This window comes from Oryzias latipes, chromosome 3, assembly GCF_053564925.1.
Source record: "Oryzias latipes strain Hd-rR chromosome 3, Olatipes_Hd-rR_3.1".
Taxonomy (NCBI): Eukaryota; Metazoa; Chordata; class Actinopteri; order Beloniformes; family Adrianichthyidae; genus Oryzias; species Oryzias latipes.
The window spans coordinates 2,618,211-2,637,500 of NC_136239.1; the positions used below are offsets into that span (position 1 = coordinate 2,618,211).

The 19,290-nt window shown below is 45.2% G+C and overlaps 1 protein-coding gene across 4 annotated transcripts in view; it reads right to left on the reverse strand.

Moving 5' to 3' along the window:
• LOC101158088 (SH3 and multiple ankyrin repeat domains protein 2) overlaps positions 1–19,290 on the reverse strand; it is a 314,876-nt gene that overhangs the window by 124,532 nt on the left and 171,054 nt on the right. For all 4 annotated transcript variants that reach the window (XM_023950566.2, XM_023950561.2, XM_078944892.1 and 1 more), the window contains exon 12: positions 1,997–2,426. In XM_023950566.2, coding sequence (XP_023806334.1) covers positions 1,997–2,426 — 430 coding nt within the window. The remainder of the gene's footprint in view (positions 1–1,996; positions 2,427–19,290) is intronic.

Consider the following 19,290-nt stretch of genomic DNA (forward strand, 5'->3'; position numbering starts at 1 on the left):
AGCCAGTAATTATAAATACTCTGACATCATTAACACTACTGGGAAGGAAAACCATACTTGACTTATGGGAGAACTTTAACGATGGTGTGATCAAAAAAACAGAACTGTCTTAATAATGCAACATGTATTTTTTTTATAAACCACTGCAAATGTCACGGAGCATCTGAATGGCCCCCACCAAGAAATGTTTGAAACGCTGAGACGACATAACCAAGAGGGAAACAGGAGCTAGGCTAGCGTTAGCACACAGCCTGCAGCTGATCAAAGTTCACATATTTTTGCATTTTGGATGTTTGAGTTTTTTATTGAATAGTTTGGAAGAAGTCAGTCAAAAAATATGAAAAGAATTCTAGATTTTCAAATAATGCGTGACAACATTGAATGGACTAAACGTAAATAGACAGCTGCTGATTTACAATGTTTTTTCTTATACGTGTGTGAAGGTGTGTGTACATGTATGATCTGCTTTTGGCCTTTTTGGACAAAATGAGCTTCCATCAAACGAATGACTATTTGGGTTGTGTCCAGGGCCAGCCAGTATGGGCAGTATGGGCAAATGCTAAGGGCGCTGCGCATCCAGGGGCGCCAGAAAGGGAGGAAGAAAAAGAGGGGAACCGCCGCATATTATCTGTATTAATGTGGCTCTGCTATTCTTCAAACTAGCTATGTCTTGATGAGAAAGGAACAAGCCCACATTCATGTATTTGCATAACAAAGCCTGCTAAGTTGTGGTTGCCTTCTCGTTGAGATTCACTCACTTAAAATGTCAAAATGTCCAAACTTTTTGGTGCCCATGAGAAGAAAAATAAAGAAGAGGAGGAATAAAAAAGGACACAATAAAGATGATTTTAATCAGTTCATGATGTTTTTTGCTGTTTCTTTGCTGTTTCAGAACGATGGATAGCACCGTTAGCCGTTAGCATAATGTCAATAACTAGCCAGCGTGAGCGGGCTGTAAGTTTTAACGTCAGTTCATGTTAGAGAAGGTCGTTTTTTGGTCATTAGTCATGTGAAAACCTCTACCTTACCTTCTCCAGACAAATGTGTAAATATGAGTTTAGGTGTGACGATGCTAATGGCTTTGCTAACGCTTTCCCAGCTTGCAACAGTTAATCAAAATGCTGTTCAGTTCTTCCACAGTCGTAAACTCAGCTGTTTGTTGTGTTGCTGTTGATATTGTCTGCAGTGCATTTCTCATGTATCTTTTCATCAGTGTTAAAGTCATTATGACATCATGTCAAACATTCCTACAGGCTAAGTTTAATGCAGTTTACTGCATTAGTCTTTACTACATATAGTCTCTAGTTTTTCATTTATTTATATGATTTTCTTTTATTCTTGAAATCATATGTTAGTTAGCCTAGTGTCACATCCTCCACTTCTGACGTTTGTCAGTCCGTCCTCTGCGAATCCTCCCGTCTTTCGTACCTCAGCATCACATCCCAGCACTGATGCGGCAGCGTCAAGCGCCGCTCCTCCTCCAATAGACCTCGCTCACTGACCATCTCCTCTGACGGATACCATAACTGCTGACTGAGAATCTCTGCCATTCTTCCTGGGAGAACTGATTCAAACGAACCTGAAGGCTCCAAAAATGCAAAAACTTCTCAGGGGATGTGCCATCGTTAGCATAAGCCATGTGGTCTCAAAACAGTTGTCATATGAAGATGTTGTAAAACCAGCAGAGTGAAGCTGTAGGAGGCAGAAGCAAAACACCACCGTGTCGTTGTAAAATAAAGAAGTGCAGTCGCTCCACAGAAACCAGCTCAATGTCCAAATGATGCAGGCAAATGCCAGAGTTCAGCAGCTCTGTCAGACTCTGGCACTGCTTCAGACCCCATCGCTCCATGCACAACTTCCAGGTTTTATCAATAAACAACTACAGATATGTGGAAACAACTACAGATGTGCGGACAGAGAATTTTCCATTTGGGAAGAACACACACAGAAAAGCACACATGCACAGCTTGCTGCTCTGGGAGGGCCAGAAGCTCACCTGGACTGACGGTGTGAAGGCTGGGCCCGTCTGGCCTCCTCCCCCAGCCGACTGAGAGAAGGCGACCGGCTCCTTGCCCCCCTCCCCATGGTCCTGACCACCACGGTGCCATTGGGGCTGCCGCTGGGCATCTGCTGGACCAGCTGGGGTGACAGGCTGCGGTGTAATGCTGAGGAGCCAGGCTGCGGGTGACCCTGCTGGGGGCCCCTGTGCAGGTTTGGCTTGGCGTGTTGGTGCTGCTGCAGCTGGGGGGCCCAGATGCCAGGAGACCCGGGCTGCTGCTGGTAGTCTCTGACCGCTAAGTTGTTGTCGCTGTTGGAGCGCAGGAGGACCCGCGGCGCCGATAACGAGGATGAGGACTGGCCGTTTCCGCTGCCAGAGGTCGGGCCCCGCCGGCGCTTTGAGTACGCTGGAGCCTCACGGAAAGGCACTGTTGGGGAGGGGGGGACAAAGATGAGTTTTAATCTGAAAGGCAAAAAGGCCCTTCAGCTGTCACCTGACCAGGCAGACTGACGATATTTTTTTGTTCAGAAAAATTCCTCTGAACAACTCGAGTGTTTTCCACTCTGGAAATCTAAGTTCTTCACAGATAAACGTCACCAAAGGCAGCAAACCGTAGCACCATGTTCACCAAAGTTATTCGGATCTTTGCTTTTGCTGTATTGAACTACTCAACCAATCCAACCCCATCCACTTTAAATTTGAAGCACATTTCCCAAACAGTTTCCAAAGTCCTGTACAGAGACTAAAATTAGATAAAAAATTATTAAACAAAACAAGCAAAATACAACAATAAAAATACGATTAAAACACAGAGGACCACACAACTCATACGGTGTTAAAAGCCAGAGAACAAAAATGGCTTTTAAGACTTAAAACCCTCCAGAGGGCGCCGTTCTGACATGAGGAGGCAGAGCGTTTCACATCTTTGGACCGACAACAGAGAACGCTCTGTCTCCTCTAGTTCTCAGCCTCGTCACGAGCTGGAGCTGACCTCTGACCTCTGGTTTATAAATCTGAATGAGGTCAGAGATGTATTTTGGAGCCAGTCCATGTAGAGCTTTAAAAACAAACATTAGAGTTTCAAAATTATTCCTAAAATGACCAGGAAGCAAGTACGAAGACGCAAGAATGGGCGTGATGTGCTCATTTTTTTTGGTTCCTGTTAAAAGTCGTGCAGCGGAGTTCTGGACTAACTGCACCCGGGAAAGTGCCTTGTGGGAAATCCTTGTCTGGGTAAGTGTCCTAACACCGCAGACAGACAACCTCCAACACATTTAGGACATGACTCTGGGCTTTGTTTGGGGCCTTTCCCTTTGGGGAAACCATGTGTGGGAAAAACATCAAACCAGCACCGACCTCCAACAATGTAGTCAGAGCAAACTGACCCGCTTCTTCATCAAGCACCATAGTCTTCTTCATGTAGAGAAAGGCTTGTGTTTGTGAGGGACATCACTGTCTGTAAGATTTGACTACAGAGGCATTTCCAACATCCAAAAGTTTCTCTTGGAACAAAAAGTTTGTCAAACATCGTGTGATGAAGACTGTGGGATTCCCAGTGAAACAGAATGAAAGCTTGGAATGTAAAAACTGTCAACTTTAACACGAGGAAGCAAAAAATAATAATAAACACAGAAAGTAGTGTTTAATAAAGATAAAGATATGAACCTTTTCCCTACAGTTGCCTAATTCAAAGTGAATAAAGAAGAAAAGTTCTTTTCATCTCTGGTCAGATCAGCTGCTTTTAGTGCTCCTCCTAAATCTAGCCTTCTCCAGCACTTAGACAGGCAAACACATGATGTGTAACATGAAACATGGTAATTGATTATTAGTCAAAGTTTTCCTAACTGGAAATCCTACAAGAAAATAACCACAACAAACATTTGGCGGTGACCTGTAAGGATCAGACGTGACATTTGGCATGGAGATCCCTGAGCGGCTCCCTTCCCACAGACCATAAAACTCAACAATATTAGTCGACAACAGTTGACGGTGAAGGTGTGATGAAGGTGAGTTAGGGTTTCCTGCGACCAAGAGAGGAAGTGATGAAGAACAGAAACCTATACTGGCTTGTATTGGTCTCTGTTAACCCTTGTTCTATCCTAGGCACTTTAACATTGGGAGTTGGGTCATCTAGACCCACTAGACAGTGCTCTGAACCTTTTTTCTTCAATGATTTGTGATCTTCACTGGTGTCCATGGATTACATGAAATCTTTCCACCTTTATCCACCTTTGTCATGGTAGGGAGAACACCTCAATAGAAGGGGGGGGTCATCTAAGATAGCACAAGGGTTACGGCCATTTGTCTGCAACATTATCAACCACTTCTTTTGGGGGAATAACTGGAACACACATGAACGCTGGTGGTGAGCGTCATCATAAAGTGAAAAGAAGTCTTGTTGTGGGAAAACATTAGTTTGTCTTTGAACATTCCTGCCCATAATGCATCTGTCCACCGTCTACACTCTAACCCACACATACATGAGGAGAACATACAAACTCCACACAGAAAGGGCCCAGCTGGGGTTTGAACCACCACCTTTTCACTGAGAAGCAAGAGCTACTAACCCAACACACCACCCATTTCAGCTAACAACTGTAATACTTTCTGCAAGTTTCTGGATCAGTTTACTGATTGAATGGCAGCATAACAAATAGGGGTGTTAGAAATAATCTATTCAGCCATATATCGTGATGGTTCATTTGCCGATACTTGTATCGATTCAAAATACTGTCAGGATGATATTTATTTATTTATTCCTGAGCGTCCTTCAGCGTCTGACTCTTGTTTTCCACTTCAACCTCCAACCACTAGGTGGCAGCAGAGAACACAGAGCCTCTTTGAGCAGCTCTACACGCACGAAAAAACAGGAAGAACTCAGCTAGAGGCAGCTTTTTGTTATGAGACATGAACTACTCAGTTTTTATTTGGGATGGATACAGAACAGAAACTCTGAGTCATGTTGCTGCCAGTAACATATAAAAATATAGATTGCAGTGCTTTTTAGAGGCTCAGATCAGAACCAGTGAAGCTCTGCAGCTGCACAGCGGCTAATGCATGGAGACAAAATGCTGTCTGCAAAGCGGGTCAAAGTTCTGCAGAACCTCCCAGTAATAGATTCTAGTTCTGATGGATCAGAGTGATGTGTCCAACGCTCTGAAAAAAGGCCAACGCCGTGGCGATGAGCGTTAGTTTACTTCCACGTGTGAGAAAGGTTGGCTGCAACGGTGCAGAGCAGACCGTCATGGAAAAAAAGCATCTTAGCCACAATAAAGCGTCTCCTTCATCCTGTCATGCTGCCTCATCATCATCACTTCATTAATTCTAGAAAGAATTAGTGTTTTTTCCCCCTTTATTTTTGAAAGACCTTTAAAAATAAAGGAAGGTTTAGGTCCTGAACCGTTTAAAAGTTCTGGAGAAGCTACATTAATATTGAAAATAAACCACTTTATTTCCTCAATCATACTTTTCCAACATTATTGGTTAAGGCACATTCATTCTATTCTTTTCTTATACTGAAATACATTTTGTTGTGGAAATCAGACAATGTTGACTGTTCCCTTTCTATATTTTAAGTTACCAAAGTAAAAGCGCTATCAATTTGTTTGGGTAAAGCAAGCTGCAGTGCTTAACATTGTGATCATTGAATAAACAGAATTTTACAATTTAATTACAATAAAAGACGTTCTAAGTCATACTTTAAAAAAAGAAAGAAAATATGTTCCGGTACAATACTGTCATAGGTATCGATCGTATCATCAGACTCTTGCCAACACACACGCCCATGTGTCGAAGTGTCCTTGGGCAAGACACTGAACCCCACTTTGCCTCTGGTGGGAGGTTGGCGGCAGTGTTCGGCAGCGGAGCCGCCATCAGTGTGTGAATGTGTGTGTGAATGTGTGTGTGACTGGGTGAATGGGACTGTGACTGAAAAGCGCTTTGGGCCTTCGTAAGAAGGTAGAAAGCGCTATATAAGTATACGCCATTTACCATTTACACACCCCTAATAACAAATTCTGCTTTTCAAAATAAAAGCACCAAAGTGTTGAACAAAAACCAAGAAAAGTTTTGTCACTCTTTCCAGCTTCTTGACTTTTTTTTTGTTTTTTAGCAAATTCAGCCTCTTTAGCTGTCTGCGCTCACTTGAGCATTTTACACGGGAAATGTTGATTTCTGGTTCTGGATAAACATCTGAGACTGAACCTCTCAGTCTGCAATGATGGAAACAAAAAACGTTTCAGAGAACAAAGTTAAAATTACAGCACTTTCAGGCGTTAGATGAGATTATTATTGATTTGCCAGGGATGTAAAATAATTTCACACACGATCTGCGATTGCACCATTAGGGGTTAAGAATTAAACAATGTTTTGGCTCCACTTTAGTTTGAGCTGAGTTGTTCATTAGTGCCATTTGCAAAGTTTAAGACAAATGTGGAATAAAGATGATATTTGTGGAGAATTCAAAGACCTTTTGTGTTTCGCGTCTTCAGTTCTTTTGTCCCACAGAGAGCTGAAAGTGCACACATGTGTTTTCCTCATTTCCCCTTGACTAAAAGCGTCTAACTGGAAGTTTGAGACGGAATGGGGGTGGGCCACACACCTCCCCGCTCTTCCTATGAGCATCAGTGTCTTAATTGCCGGGGTTTCATGAGCAGCGGTCTTGTGTCTGCACTGTGCTGTCCTGGGAGCAGTAATGGAGGCTGGCCTTGATTTCCCTGCAGATGCTTCCCTCCTCTAGAGCCCCCAGACCCCAGCCTCTGCTCACAATTAGGAGCTTGAAGTGGGGCTGAGTATGAGCTGATGGCCCAACTTCACAGCTCTGCAGCTCCTGGCCTCCGATTACAGGGAGTTTTTTTTTCCCTTTCCCAGAGAATTATCCAGGGCTTCACGCTCCTTCTGCATCATGCTGATGAAGCACGAACATCTGACACATTCAGGAGTGACCCGAGTGTGCGTGACCTCCATGCTGATGAAGCTGCTGATCACAGATGATGTCTCCATGATGGAGCAGGGTTCACACCAGATGTCGGTCTCCAGGGAAAGGCAGCCAAGCTTGGCGCCGGTTTGGCACACTGCTAACACTCGGCTGTGTTAAAGGGTGACAGAGAGTTTTCCGCGGTGATGCATCATCATCATCATCATCATCATCGCCCTCGGACATTTTCTGTGGTTTTCCATGAATGTTTGAGAAGCTTCCTCTTTTGACTGCAAACAGCAGGGCATGGGGGCGGCTGAGTTCTGCTTTCTTTTTGACCCCTGCTGCAAGTGAAAAGGCTGGTTTGAAAACACAAAGTTCAGTCAAAGAATGTGAAGAGAGAAAAACGGGGCTTTGAACACACCACTGCGACCATCCTTCTGGTTTTACAACGAGGCTGTGAGGAAATGGTTGGATGCTCCGGGTTCAAAGGGAACACTCCCTGCATATAACCAGTGTATCCAGCAGACCAGCCCCACAGGAAGTATGTCGAGCCCTGCAGCAGCGGAGAACCAGCAGCTGAGGCCTCAGTTGAAGCAAAGCTTTCTGTGCTCACAGATCTGAACAGTAGCCTCAGAATTGGATTAAAACTGTTTGAGAAGGCATCAGTGCAGAAGAGCGGAGCGGCCAGAGTGCAGCTGCCTCATCAGCTTCATCAGTCGTTCTCCATGTTCAAAATGCTGACACGGGATTGGTTAATCACACATCAGCATCACATCAGCATGACTGAAAAACACGGTTGGCTTTTTGCATTTTTTAGAAAGAAAAGAGAAGATCTGATGAAGTATGTGATTCCTGTACTCTACAGAACACGGCAACACAAAACAGGAGGAATTCTGGGGAATTTCCTCAAATTAAACAGAAATGTCTGTTGGTCAGTTTTCCATTTCAGACTCTTCTCAGCTTTTCTCCCATTCAAAAATATTAATAATAAATTGGTTTGTGATGCGAATTATCTGCAGTCAGAGATTCAGCACCTGGAGGCCCGGATGAAGACGCTGTCAGGACTTCACCTTTAAAGCCTCTTTTCTGTTTGGGACTAAAAGACAAATAATGAATCAGTGGAGCAACTTGAAGTTCTGCTAACCAGACAGTCTTTTCACTCTAACAAGTGGCTGAGCTAAGATTTCAGGATCTGCTTTTATCATGATGATATTATCCGAATGAAAAGGGAAGTGACATCATTAAAAAAGGTTGGTATGCCTTAAAGTCTTTGAACCTTTCATTAAAACTCCACAAAATGATCAAATGAAGCCCCATATTTCTGCCCTCATTCCAATGACATCAGTAGTCGCACAGTCGGATGTGTGGAATTCGTTCTCTGCATTTGACCCCTCCCACGTTTGGTGGGAGGGGACATTTGACCCCTCCCCATTTGGTTCCCGAGCCACGCTCGGGAACCAAATAACTATTTGATGATATTTCCCGTCTCATTGATGCCGCTTTTAAAGGGATGGAACAGGTTTTCTGTCCGCCAGCGCTCCGAACGGATGCAGTGTCCTGTCTGTTGACGTTCCTTCTGGGGGAGTCAATAAGACCAGAGGCTCTGAGGGGAAATGGGCGGGGCTATATAAAATGATAAATGATATATAAAAGTTCCCCTCTGATCATCTTTTGATCTTTTCTTAAAGCGTTCACGGTGGTTATTTTATTATGATTATGCTGTTTTTAGCCAAAATAAAACAAAAACAAAAAAAAACATAGTTTCTGCAAAGCAGCAGGAGTTCATTAGAAAACCACCTCTGAGTTGTGGACGGGGCCCCCCACCTCCAATCCCCTGTCTGTTTACACTCTCACCTGCTAGCTTACAGCCCCTCACAACAACAAACCTAACATTACAACAAAAACAGCCAGCTACATCGGCGCTATCCAGCCGTACAGTTTAGATCCAGATTCCAGCTCAGGGGAGGAAAACAAAAACGTTCATGGATCCATGGATGCATCGGAATGGAGCAGAGCAGGAAGACTTTGCTCTGTCCACTGTGTTTTCTGCGTAACAAAAATGATATTTTTCTTTTCTGCTCCTAATTCACAACGAATTGAATAAAGAAATGCTCAGAAATGCACTTTTTGAGCTTCCTTTTCCTAATATTTGTCCTCCATCATCAGAAAAAGGCCACAAAACATGTTGAAAACCTCACTAACACCATTTTCATCAGAGTGGATTTTTTAACTGTTGAATTTCAGTGACTGAACTGAACCCCCTCCCTGTTTTAGGGATCAATCGTAGCTCATATCTACAGGATTCCACGTAAGGAGCGAGCAGACTTATCAAAGTCAACCACAGAGGTCTGAGGACTGAACCCTAATAACAATAATCAGTCTAATCATTCGTGTGGGCTCTCGCCATATATGTTGAAAGCCTAAAGTCATGTAGCGTGAAGTGTCAGAGCGACAGGCTGTGGTTAACTTTGACAACAGACTCCTGCCGCTTCACTTTCGACAACAGAAGAAGGCTTTATCCTAGCTCACTTTACTCCGTAATTAGCCATTTTCCGTGCTCAGCCATCATAACGCGACTTGTGTTTGTGTCACATTTGTGATGAAACGTCCAAAAGCTCCTGACACGACGATGCTGTCACTCAAAGCCTCAGTGGCAGCCAGATCTTTTTGAGCAGGGTCCCTTTGGCCCGTTGCACATCAAGGTTGGAATTCTCCTGCAGGCTCATCTAAAGCTGCTCACTGAAGATGGAGGCTTCTTGATGGGGTGGGTGGGTTCTTGGGTTGGCGTGGAGGGTCAAAGAGACTATATAACACAGGTGTGTCTTCCAGTTCCCAAGAGCAGTGGACCCCAAGCTATTTAGCGCCACGGACCGTTATGACATCACACAAAGATTTCCCGGACCGGTCTTTAAGGAGTAGGCGAATGTTTATTGTAGCAATACTACGATGAAGGACGAACAGAGACGTGACAAGACGAACCCTGAACTTTTATTTTGATATGCATAACATTGCACATCGCACAGGTGTCATCATCCTCTCCCCTTCCCACACTCATGGTGCAAAAGAAGTACTGTCTATTAATTTTAGGTTCTTTTTCTTGGGAGTGGAAGGCTCCTCTTCTTTCTCCTGGCTCTCCCTTTGGCAAAGAAACTTTCCAAAGACGTTTGTTTTTTACTCATTTTGTTGCTCCTGGGTTTTATTTTAGCGGTAACCTATCACGTGACAGAGAAGTGCGCCTTGGCCTGCGTCAAGAGTGACATAGACGGACGTGACAGAGAATCAGGCAATTTTTCAAAATAAAACATCTTTCAGATTCCGATATCAATAAAACCGGTCTACGGCAGCCCGGGGGTTTGGGGACCGCTGCCCTAGAGGACCGCGTGGCCACCTTACTGAAGGGATGGTATGAAAATGGAACATACCATTGTCATGCCTGTCATCAGTGTGAATGATGTCATGAAGTATCTAAACAGTACTGGAGGTTACACACACATGACGTACAGTGTCCTTACGACACACTCTAAGTGTTCTTTACTGACCGTGCACGACTGCGGCACGCACAGGGTGTGCACGTCATACATAAGAGCCTGTAGGACGTCCACACAAACTGCACTCTGATTGTCTGACTCTCATGGTTGGAGTTTCTTTTGTATTGTTTTTGCTTTCCGTTTTGGTCTGTCATGTTTGAGTTCTGTTTCCTGTTTTATTTTGAAAGGTTTCCTGTCTTGTCATGTTTTTGAGTTTTACTTCCTTTGTCCCAATCTGTCCTGATCATGTTCATCTGTGTCTTGTCTGCCCTGTCTGTATATAAGTCTTGTCTCTGCCTTCCTCTTGTGCTGCTCCATTAACATCTTTTCCCTGACTCCTTTTTGCCATGTTCATGTTTTGCTCTCAGTAAGTTTTGTTTTGTTACCCTGCTCTGCAGCGCCTTTTGTTAAGATTAAACCCCTTGCCCTGGAACCGTTTGCCTCCGTCTCTGCATTTTTGGGTCCTTCACGCTACCACAGCCCTCCCCACCTGACACTGACTTCCCCATTTCAAACAGTCAGGCTGCAAACACAGGGGTTAAAAAATGTCAAATCTGTACAACACGCCTGCGTCTCACCTACTTCACTCTTACTATCCCATAGAAAAATGTGCATGAACATTTTCTCTCTGTGTCTAGGAGCTCACCTGTGTGCCCCGTACAGGTTTGACTATGTTTCACCTGCAGCACTGAGAAATACTGATTAATCCATATTGAAATGACATTCAAAGGGATTAAAACAGATAAAAAGAACATGTCTAGTTTTGTTGACCAATCGCGTTTCCATTAGCAAACACATCCATGCAGTTTATCTGTTTATCTCACATAAAGTCAGCAGGGTCCAGGAGTTCAAATGAACCATTTCCTTCAGCTGTTTCAATTCATTCAAGGGGGAAGATAAATTCTTCACCTTAAGACTTATTATTTCATAAATGTTAAACTTTGGGTTGATCTGGATTTCCTCAAGCAGCCTTAAGATGATACTATGACCCTGGACTGTCAAGAACAACATTTTGGCCTCACCGCACTGCAGTTGTTGGAACTCCCCAGAACGGCTGTTCTAGACCAATCAAAAAGTCTCACTCTCGTTTCAATGTAAGCACGACCTAAAGCCACGTTTACACCGTCTTCTGCAATCTGCGCTCAAACGGCCACTTTCACTAAAAGGTCAACTTCAACACACGTGAAGACGAGTTTTGGGCTTCCGCGTTAAAATCTCTCACGCACGCATGTAGCTACGCAGGTTTCTACCAACCGTATAACAAACCGTGTGGCCATTGAACACACGTTGAAAGTCAAACCAGAACGAACTTTGACCAATCAGAGACTGGGAATTGGTAAAGACGCATGGACGGCATCTCTTTTAATACGCAGAAGTACCAGCTGTTTGAAAATTGATCATGGAGGATAAATGAATAACTCTAGGTTGTGTTGTGTAGCTGGAATTATACGACACAGAAAGAAAACGGCTGGAGCAAGATTCACCAGATTTGCAGCACTTCTACACTGTACACCAAGCATCTTCCAACTGTATGTGGCAGACTTGTGCTGGTAGACAGAAGAAAAAAGACAAAGAACAAGAAGCCCCTCCCTGCTGTTCCAGTGTGAACACCATGGGATGAATGTGCGTTCAAGAACCCACATTTAGCGCTTTGACGTGTGTCAAATCCCTGATGTGTGTGTCTGATGTTAGCTTAACAGTGCTGGAACCAGACTGTAAGAATGTGCCTTTGTGTTATGATAATGTAGCAGACAGTTCACTGTGTCTTCCTTCTTTTTAGGACATTCCTGCTGTTGTTTACCACCTGGCTCAGGTGAGTTACCCCTACAAGAAGCTGCAGGGGCGAAGGGCTTTGGAAAAGAAGCAAGTGAACTGACCTGGCTCCAGTTAACTTCTTAAACATCCTTCAACCCGGAAGTCTGAAGGGTTTCCTTGTTTTGTATTTTCACTGTATATCCCTCTTTCCTCCTTTTTCAAAGTGAATGCTCCAATGTTTATGTCCTCTCCGGCAGGGTTCTCTTGTTTCTACCTACTGTCCTTGCTCCTTTGGTTTTTTGCCATTAAACATCATCCATCCATCTTGGGAACCCACCATATCCTTTTTAGGGTCATAGGGGCTGCTAGAGCCAACCCAGCCACTGCTGGATGAAGGCGGAGTACACCCTGACCAGGTCATGGTCTGTAGCCGGGCCAAACACTCACATTCACTCCTAGGAACCACTTAGAGACCCTAATGAACCAATGCAGCGTCTTTTAAAGGACCATGACCTTCTCCCTGTGGGGTCAGAGTGCTGACCACTACACCACCGTGCAGCCCTTTCAACAGTTCTCATAATTCACCAGAATTAAATTTAGAGGAAATTAGCACAACCTCAAACCAAATGAGGTTAGATTTCTGACTTGTTTCTTCTTAAGACACTCATTGTTCTTTTCTCTCTACTTCTTATGTGACATTTGCAGCTGCTCCGACTAAAGTGCTGGATGTCTTTTCCCTCCTTTATGCAGAGCTAAGGCTGAGTGCTGAAGGATGGCTTCTCCTTCCTGAGGAGATGTTTCAAATGTTGCCCCCCAAACAACTCAGCCGGGGGCAGAAGTGAACCGAAGCCCCTCGCTGCCTGAGAGGACAGATTGGGAACTTTTTTTTCGTGTCAACACTGACGCGAAATGACGGTGACTCAGAAATCACTGGAACTTTTCATTCCATCATTTTCTGACACCTAGATGTGGCCACAGCTGACGTCACCTCCACGTCCTCTGCCACATGGAACAAACCCCCCGAATGCAAAGTTCCCTCCAAACGTCCTACAGGGAACAACGCAGACCCGCTAAAAAACACACACTCTGACCCCATTGTTTTAAAAAAAAAAAGGTCTCTTCATGATCTCGTGCGGGTTCAACTTCATGCAGTGCACAAAACACGCACGAAGCCCGCAAACCCGCCTATGAGCAACCCATCCAACCCAAAGATCACTGCTGCCGCCTCCAAACTCTGCTCCGATCAGAAGGCGATCTCCTGACATGGATGGAGACGGACACCAAGGCGTCAGCTGTGCGCACGGACACCCTGCGGACTACCGGGGTCCTGCGCGCGCCCACTGCGCCGCAGCGCTGCGCGCACTTCAATCTCCATCGAGAAAACAGCCCCAATACGAAGCAGCGAGGCTTCACAGGGAGGCAGATGGACGGGCTGCTGGGGCTCTGTTTGGGTGAGAGGAGCAGCGCGTTCTCCTTCCTGCGGGGGTCCCGTTCTCCTCGCTTCCTGTGTGACCTAAAAACTGCTCCACCACCGCCTGCTCTGTCTGTTCTCCGTCAGAGAGGAAGCGTTCTTCTTCTAACCTATACATGGTGGACAGATGAAACAATTCAAGCAATCTGAGCAGGTCTAAATAATTTGTGTTGAAGCCTGGCTTAGATCTCTGCTGGACAAATCCGCCGGATTTCGCCGCCGATTCGCGCAAAGTTTCCCTCGCTGCCAAGCGTCCGGTTTCAGGTCCAAAAAGTGAAAGAAAGAAGCCGAGCCCCCTTCTTACCTTCTTTTTTTAAGGCATTGATTATGGACTTCATGGTTCGGAGCCGGAGTTTCCCTTCAGCACCGCGGACAGCGACAGCGCGGAGCGCAGCGCGCGTGGTTCCAGCTGCCCCTGGCTGCTGTGTGCAGACCGAGGCGTGGCCAAACGTGGGCGGGGTTAAACGCGTTTAACGTTTTTTTTCCGTCAATCACTCCTGTCTCTGGCCCCCTCAGTCTCTCCGCTGGACCTTCCGCCTTCAGCAAGCCCGACCCCCTTAGACCCCCACCCCTAACAAGCATTCTCATTCCCGTGGGTGGGGGCGGCGGGAGAATTATCCCTTCCCATGGTAGCAATAACAGCAGAAGAGTCTGAAACTGGAGCAGAGCAAAGTTCTGCCTTCTCTTTAAACATGATTATTAAAAAGATCAGAAGAATTCTAATTTTGGCTCCTCCTCTCTGAGGAGAACAGGTGTTACCACTGAAATGCTCCTGTCAGAAATCCCCCACCCCCACCCCCATAACACTCTGATCCGTTAAAAGATGGTTTTGGACACATTTCACTTTCTTCAGCGGAAGGAACCCAAATGGAGGCAGAGGAGGTGTGAGTCAAGAATAGAGAACCGGGTCAAGAGCATGAATGCTTTAAACAGCACAACAGCAGCAGCTGGGGGGGGGGGGGGGGGTTGATTTCATGTGCAAGGACAGACAAAAGCATCTGAACCAACTGAAATCCAAGTTATCAGACATTTACAAACTGAAACACTGAAACAAATCGATATAAAGCGGCTCAGGTGTTCCACAGCAGACTGAATGTTTCTGATCATTTTAAATGGCATAAATCATGCAAAATCAACATTTTTGAGCTTTTAGGTATTATAATGTTCATTCCTCACAAAAAAAACCCAAAGCGTTTTTTCACATTGTGATGTCACAAAGTAGGCTGCTAGCTCCGCCCCCAGGCTAACAGACACATCCACTTTGTCCGTGGAGCTAGTGGGGATTGGCTGAAGGCCTTCCTTTTATATGAATGAAATGAACCCCCATCTTTGGAAAAGTTTGGATGTTATTTGTTTTCTGAGCGAAATGAAGGCTCTCTCTGTAAAGGTTAAACTCCTCCCCACCCCTGCTTTAAAGGAGACCACAGAGCCTCACTTCAGTCATTTAACCTGACTGAACTTCTTTCTATTTATAGGGCCTACATCATGCTGTTCTTCAGCCTTTCAGAAGAAACTACATCCATATATATGATCTTATATGACCTTTGGGACACTAATGAAATAGGAGTTGTTTTTGTAGGTGATTTTCCTATACCCAGAGGTCAAACAACTTGATCTCTGAGGCTCCGCCTTTCTCTCTTTGTGGGTGTCGCCCATTTCCTGACATCAACATAGAGCCGGCCTCAGCAGCGTGTCCCACGAAAACCAACAACATCCTAACTTTTGTATAGATATGTACATATTGTTCACGGAAATGGAAAGCGTTTAACCGATCACCACTAGCTCCACGGATAAAGTGGGCGTGTGTTTTAGCCTGGGGGCGGACACTTCCTGGAAGGGGCGGTTCCTCACTTTGTGGCATCACCGTGTGAGAATCTGCTGGTTTTCATGGGTTGGTAGGGGCTGGGCCTCTGAGCACAGGTTAATGGAGGAATGCTCAGAAATGCGGTTATGGGTTGTTTTTTGTCCAAGTCTTAATGTTAAGTCAAAGTACAGACACAATCTGAGGTCCTGCGATGCGATTTGAGCGGCAGACGCGGCAAGCCACGTCAACCAATAAGGGACTCCGCTTTGGGCACATGACATTTGCACTGACTCAGTCAACAAAAAAACAAGAAGATTTTCGTCCTGAGCTTCCATCTACTTTCTTAACCCACTGGGGCTGCTGGGTTGCAGAGACTGCCCCCAGTTCCTGTTGGGCCCATGGAGCTGGAGCGCTGGAGCCCGCTGCGCTGGCCAGCTGCCCGGTGGACAGTGTAGCGAGCGAGAGCCTCCGCCCAGGGTCTGGCTGCCCGGCAGGCAGAGGACCGCCGCGGGTGCCATCATCACTTCGGCTCCATGGGCTTATGATGTGTGTCTTATTATTGTTGAGACAACATTAACAAGATCCTCCGGTTTTGGTTTTAATTTTCTCCTCTCGGGTTAATGCAGGTCATAAATTGTTTAAAGTGGGCCACAGGCCGACAGAAGTTAATTTAAAACGGCCATTATCCAGACAAGCAGGTGGTCTGAAAACACCAGGCTACGTCTAGAATGAGCTGGTGACATCACCAACAACACCCAGGTAGGCTGTGGTGTTGGAACCATGCACAGTTGGTACTAAGGGGTCCAACGTGAGACAAGAAAATATCCCCCACACCATGACACCACCACCACCACCAGCCTGAACCATCAATACAAGGCAGGATGGATTCATGCTTTCATGTTGTTGAGGCCAAATTCTGACCCCACCATCTGAATGTGGCAGCAGAAATGGAGACTCATCAGACCAGACAAGGTTTTTCCATCTTCTATGGTCCACTGTTGGTGAGTCTTTACACGACAGAAATCATTTTTGAAAAAAATCAATGCAGGTTCTGTACAAGGCCACGCCCCAAAAGACAGGACATCCTCATGAAGACACGGTAGTCCTCGGTAAGGATCAGTATGAAGTGAGATGTGTTGTTTTAGAATCGTTAAACTGTTGTTTCTATAACAGACACCAACAGGAATGCTGCAGATTTCCCTTTTCTCACACAGAGTCTTGATGAATGATTTCCACTACAGACGTTCAGACTCAGATGTTTATCCTGTACTCTTCTCAAAGCAGTTCAAAGGGTTTAAAGGACCTGGAATACTTCCTCACAGTTTGTCTTTACAGCAGGTACATGTTTTGAAGGCCTGTGAAATACTCATCTACTCTATGAATTTAATTCTGAGCATCTTCATCTTCCTCATCAGTGGTGCCACAGCTATGCATCTCAGTCTTCATCTGAAGAGCTGCCTTTTCGCGTCAACGCAACCACAGCTGGACCGGTTTTTGGTGCTGCCGTTGATCTGTGGTTCCAGAAGTACCTGTTCAATGGACAGTTGTGGACGTGGCAGATGTACAGTAAACACTTAAAGCCTCCCATGGACCTGCAAGTGGCTTCTTTTAGAGACGAATGCTTGTTGTTGCTAAGCAACTCAGAAAGGGAGGCTCTTTACGTCATGAGAGCTCCACTCCCAGAGCAGCGCTCACACGTGCGTGTAGTATGATGAAATGCAGATTCATATTCCCAGCAATTGTCGTGTTTCCATTGACGCTGTGCAAAGACGTGTGGTCACCGACTGTCCTCCCTAATGAGGGCAAGTTAACGGCCTGCAACTGCATCCTCCTCTTCTCTGACTCTCTGCAGGAACTTCAAAGGAAGAAGACGCTCACACAAATTCATCCAAGGAGTGTCTGTGCTTCGCTGTAAGGAGCAGATGAATGCATGCAAAGCCTATGCTGTTCTAAACAATGCAATCATCCAGAGCTGCTGTGCATATTACTGAGCTATGACACATGCTGGTTAGCATGCTGAAGCTAATAAAAGTTTACAGAATTGAAAACGCATTTGAAAAGTTTGGCTTTTCCACAGAATCAAAGAGGCTGAACTCAGCTGCTGGTCCAATGATGATGTCAGCACCTTTCTGACACCATCAAATGCTGCCTTCAGGTCTGACACATTCGGGTGTGTGCTGACAAAACGCCATGCTCACAAAGACAGGAAGGTTTAGGAAATCTCAAGAAATAATGAGAGGCAGAGAGGCTTCACACGTGGAGATTCAACAGAGGTGCACTCAGAAGAGCAGAGGGTCAAATCATACCGCTTTAGGGCTGTCTGTGCCTTTTTCCAGCTTTTTTCTATCTCGCTTCAGTCATTCTTAATGATCCCCTGTTTGTTTCAGTCGAGGTCCAGAACAGGTGGCGTCAGACCCGAAACACAGGAGACCGGGCTCGGTGTCAGAAACCTCATCACTTAATAAAATGACAAAAGCAAGGGAGCAACACAAGAGTGGAAAATCAGATGACCTGATGACGGAGACCCGAAAACCAGACACTTAAATACACTTAAGGATCATTAACAGAAAGGAAAACGGCACTGGTTGATCATCTGCATTAACTTGGTGTGACTGACTTAAAAACAGAACCTTGACCAAGAAAATAAATCTGACAAAACCAAATCCAAGAGCACCATCCTCACAGGTGAAGCCCCGCCCCCTAACGCAGGACTTAAGGCTACTTTTGGTGTTTTCTCTTGTTTTTTTAAATCCCAGCTGGGATTTGAACCAGGCAAGAGTGCTTACCACTACACCACCATGCAGCTCTGTTAGGAATAATTACATGAACTAAAAGTGAAGCTCATTTCCAAAACTCTGTGGTTCTGTTTGGTGCAAACAAGAGAATCCTGAGAGGGTTTAGTATTAAAGGAAGCACCAAAACAATTGAATAAATCATCAGAAATGAACTTTTCCTTCCCGACTGACAGGATGGCGGTCCGCTCTCCTTCCTGCTGGCACAATCAACCAAATGGAGAGCAGAGGAAACACTTATTTTAGAAGAGAAGGCATTTCTCCCTGATGAACAACTGAGCGCACAATCTCTGTCTGTTTACATGTAATTACAACAATTTTGTCTTTGTTAGTAAAAAGATTGCTTCTTAAAAATTGCTTTTAGTTGTAAAAAAAAGTCTCGCATTTAAACCCTAAGATGCAGAACTCTTTGTGTGAGGATTGGCTTTAGATGAGTTTCATTCTTTGTCTTTTTCTGTTTCTGTTGAAAGCTTTTGCTTTTCGTTTCTGCTTCATTTAGTCGGCTGTTCGATGGTTCAGACTGAACCATCAATGATTTGGAGTTTGATTTTCTGCTTGTCCCACATCTTCTTGTTTCTCTTTTTTTAGGTTTGTTTGGGTTGAAAAAAAATAATGTTGAAAAATTGGAGCTATCCAGCCGTCCAGTTCTGATCCAGATGCCAGTTCAGACCGGGAAAACAAAGACGTACATGGATCCATTTGTCTGACAGTGGATGCATCCCAATAGGGCGGAGCAGGAAGCTTGTTGTTATTTTTAGAGAATAGCGCGCCCAACAGTTCAAACACAAGTGACATCTGAACCCAGGTTCCACCAATCAATGCATTCTGCGCTTCATAAGTCATCGACCACGTGATCTGCACACGGCCCGAAACATTGTGCCGAACCGCTCTGCTTCACGAAGGTGAAACGTGCGCCGGAGCGTCCGTGTGAACGGGCCATCCCTACCCCCACCTAACTCGCTCCGCCTGTGTTCCAGCCTCTGCTCTCAGCTTCATGCTGCTGCTGCTCCCTGCCACATCATGC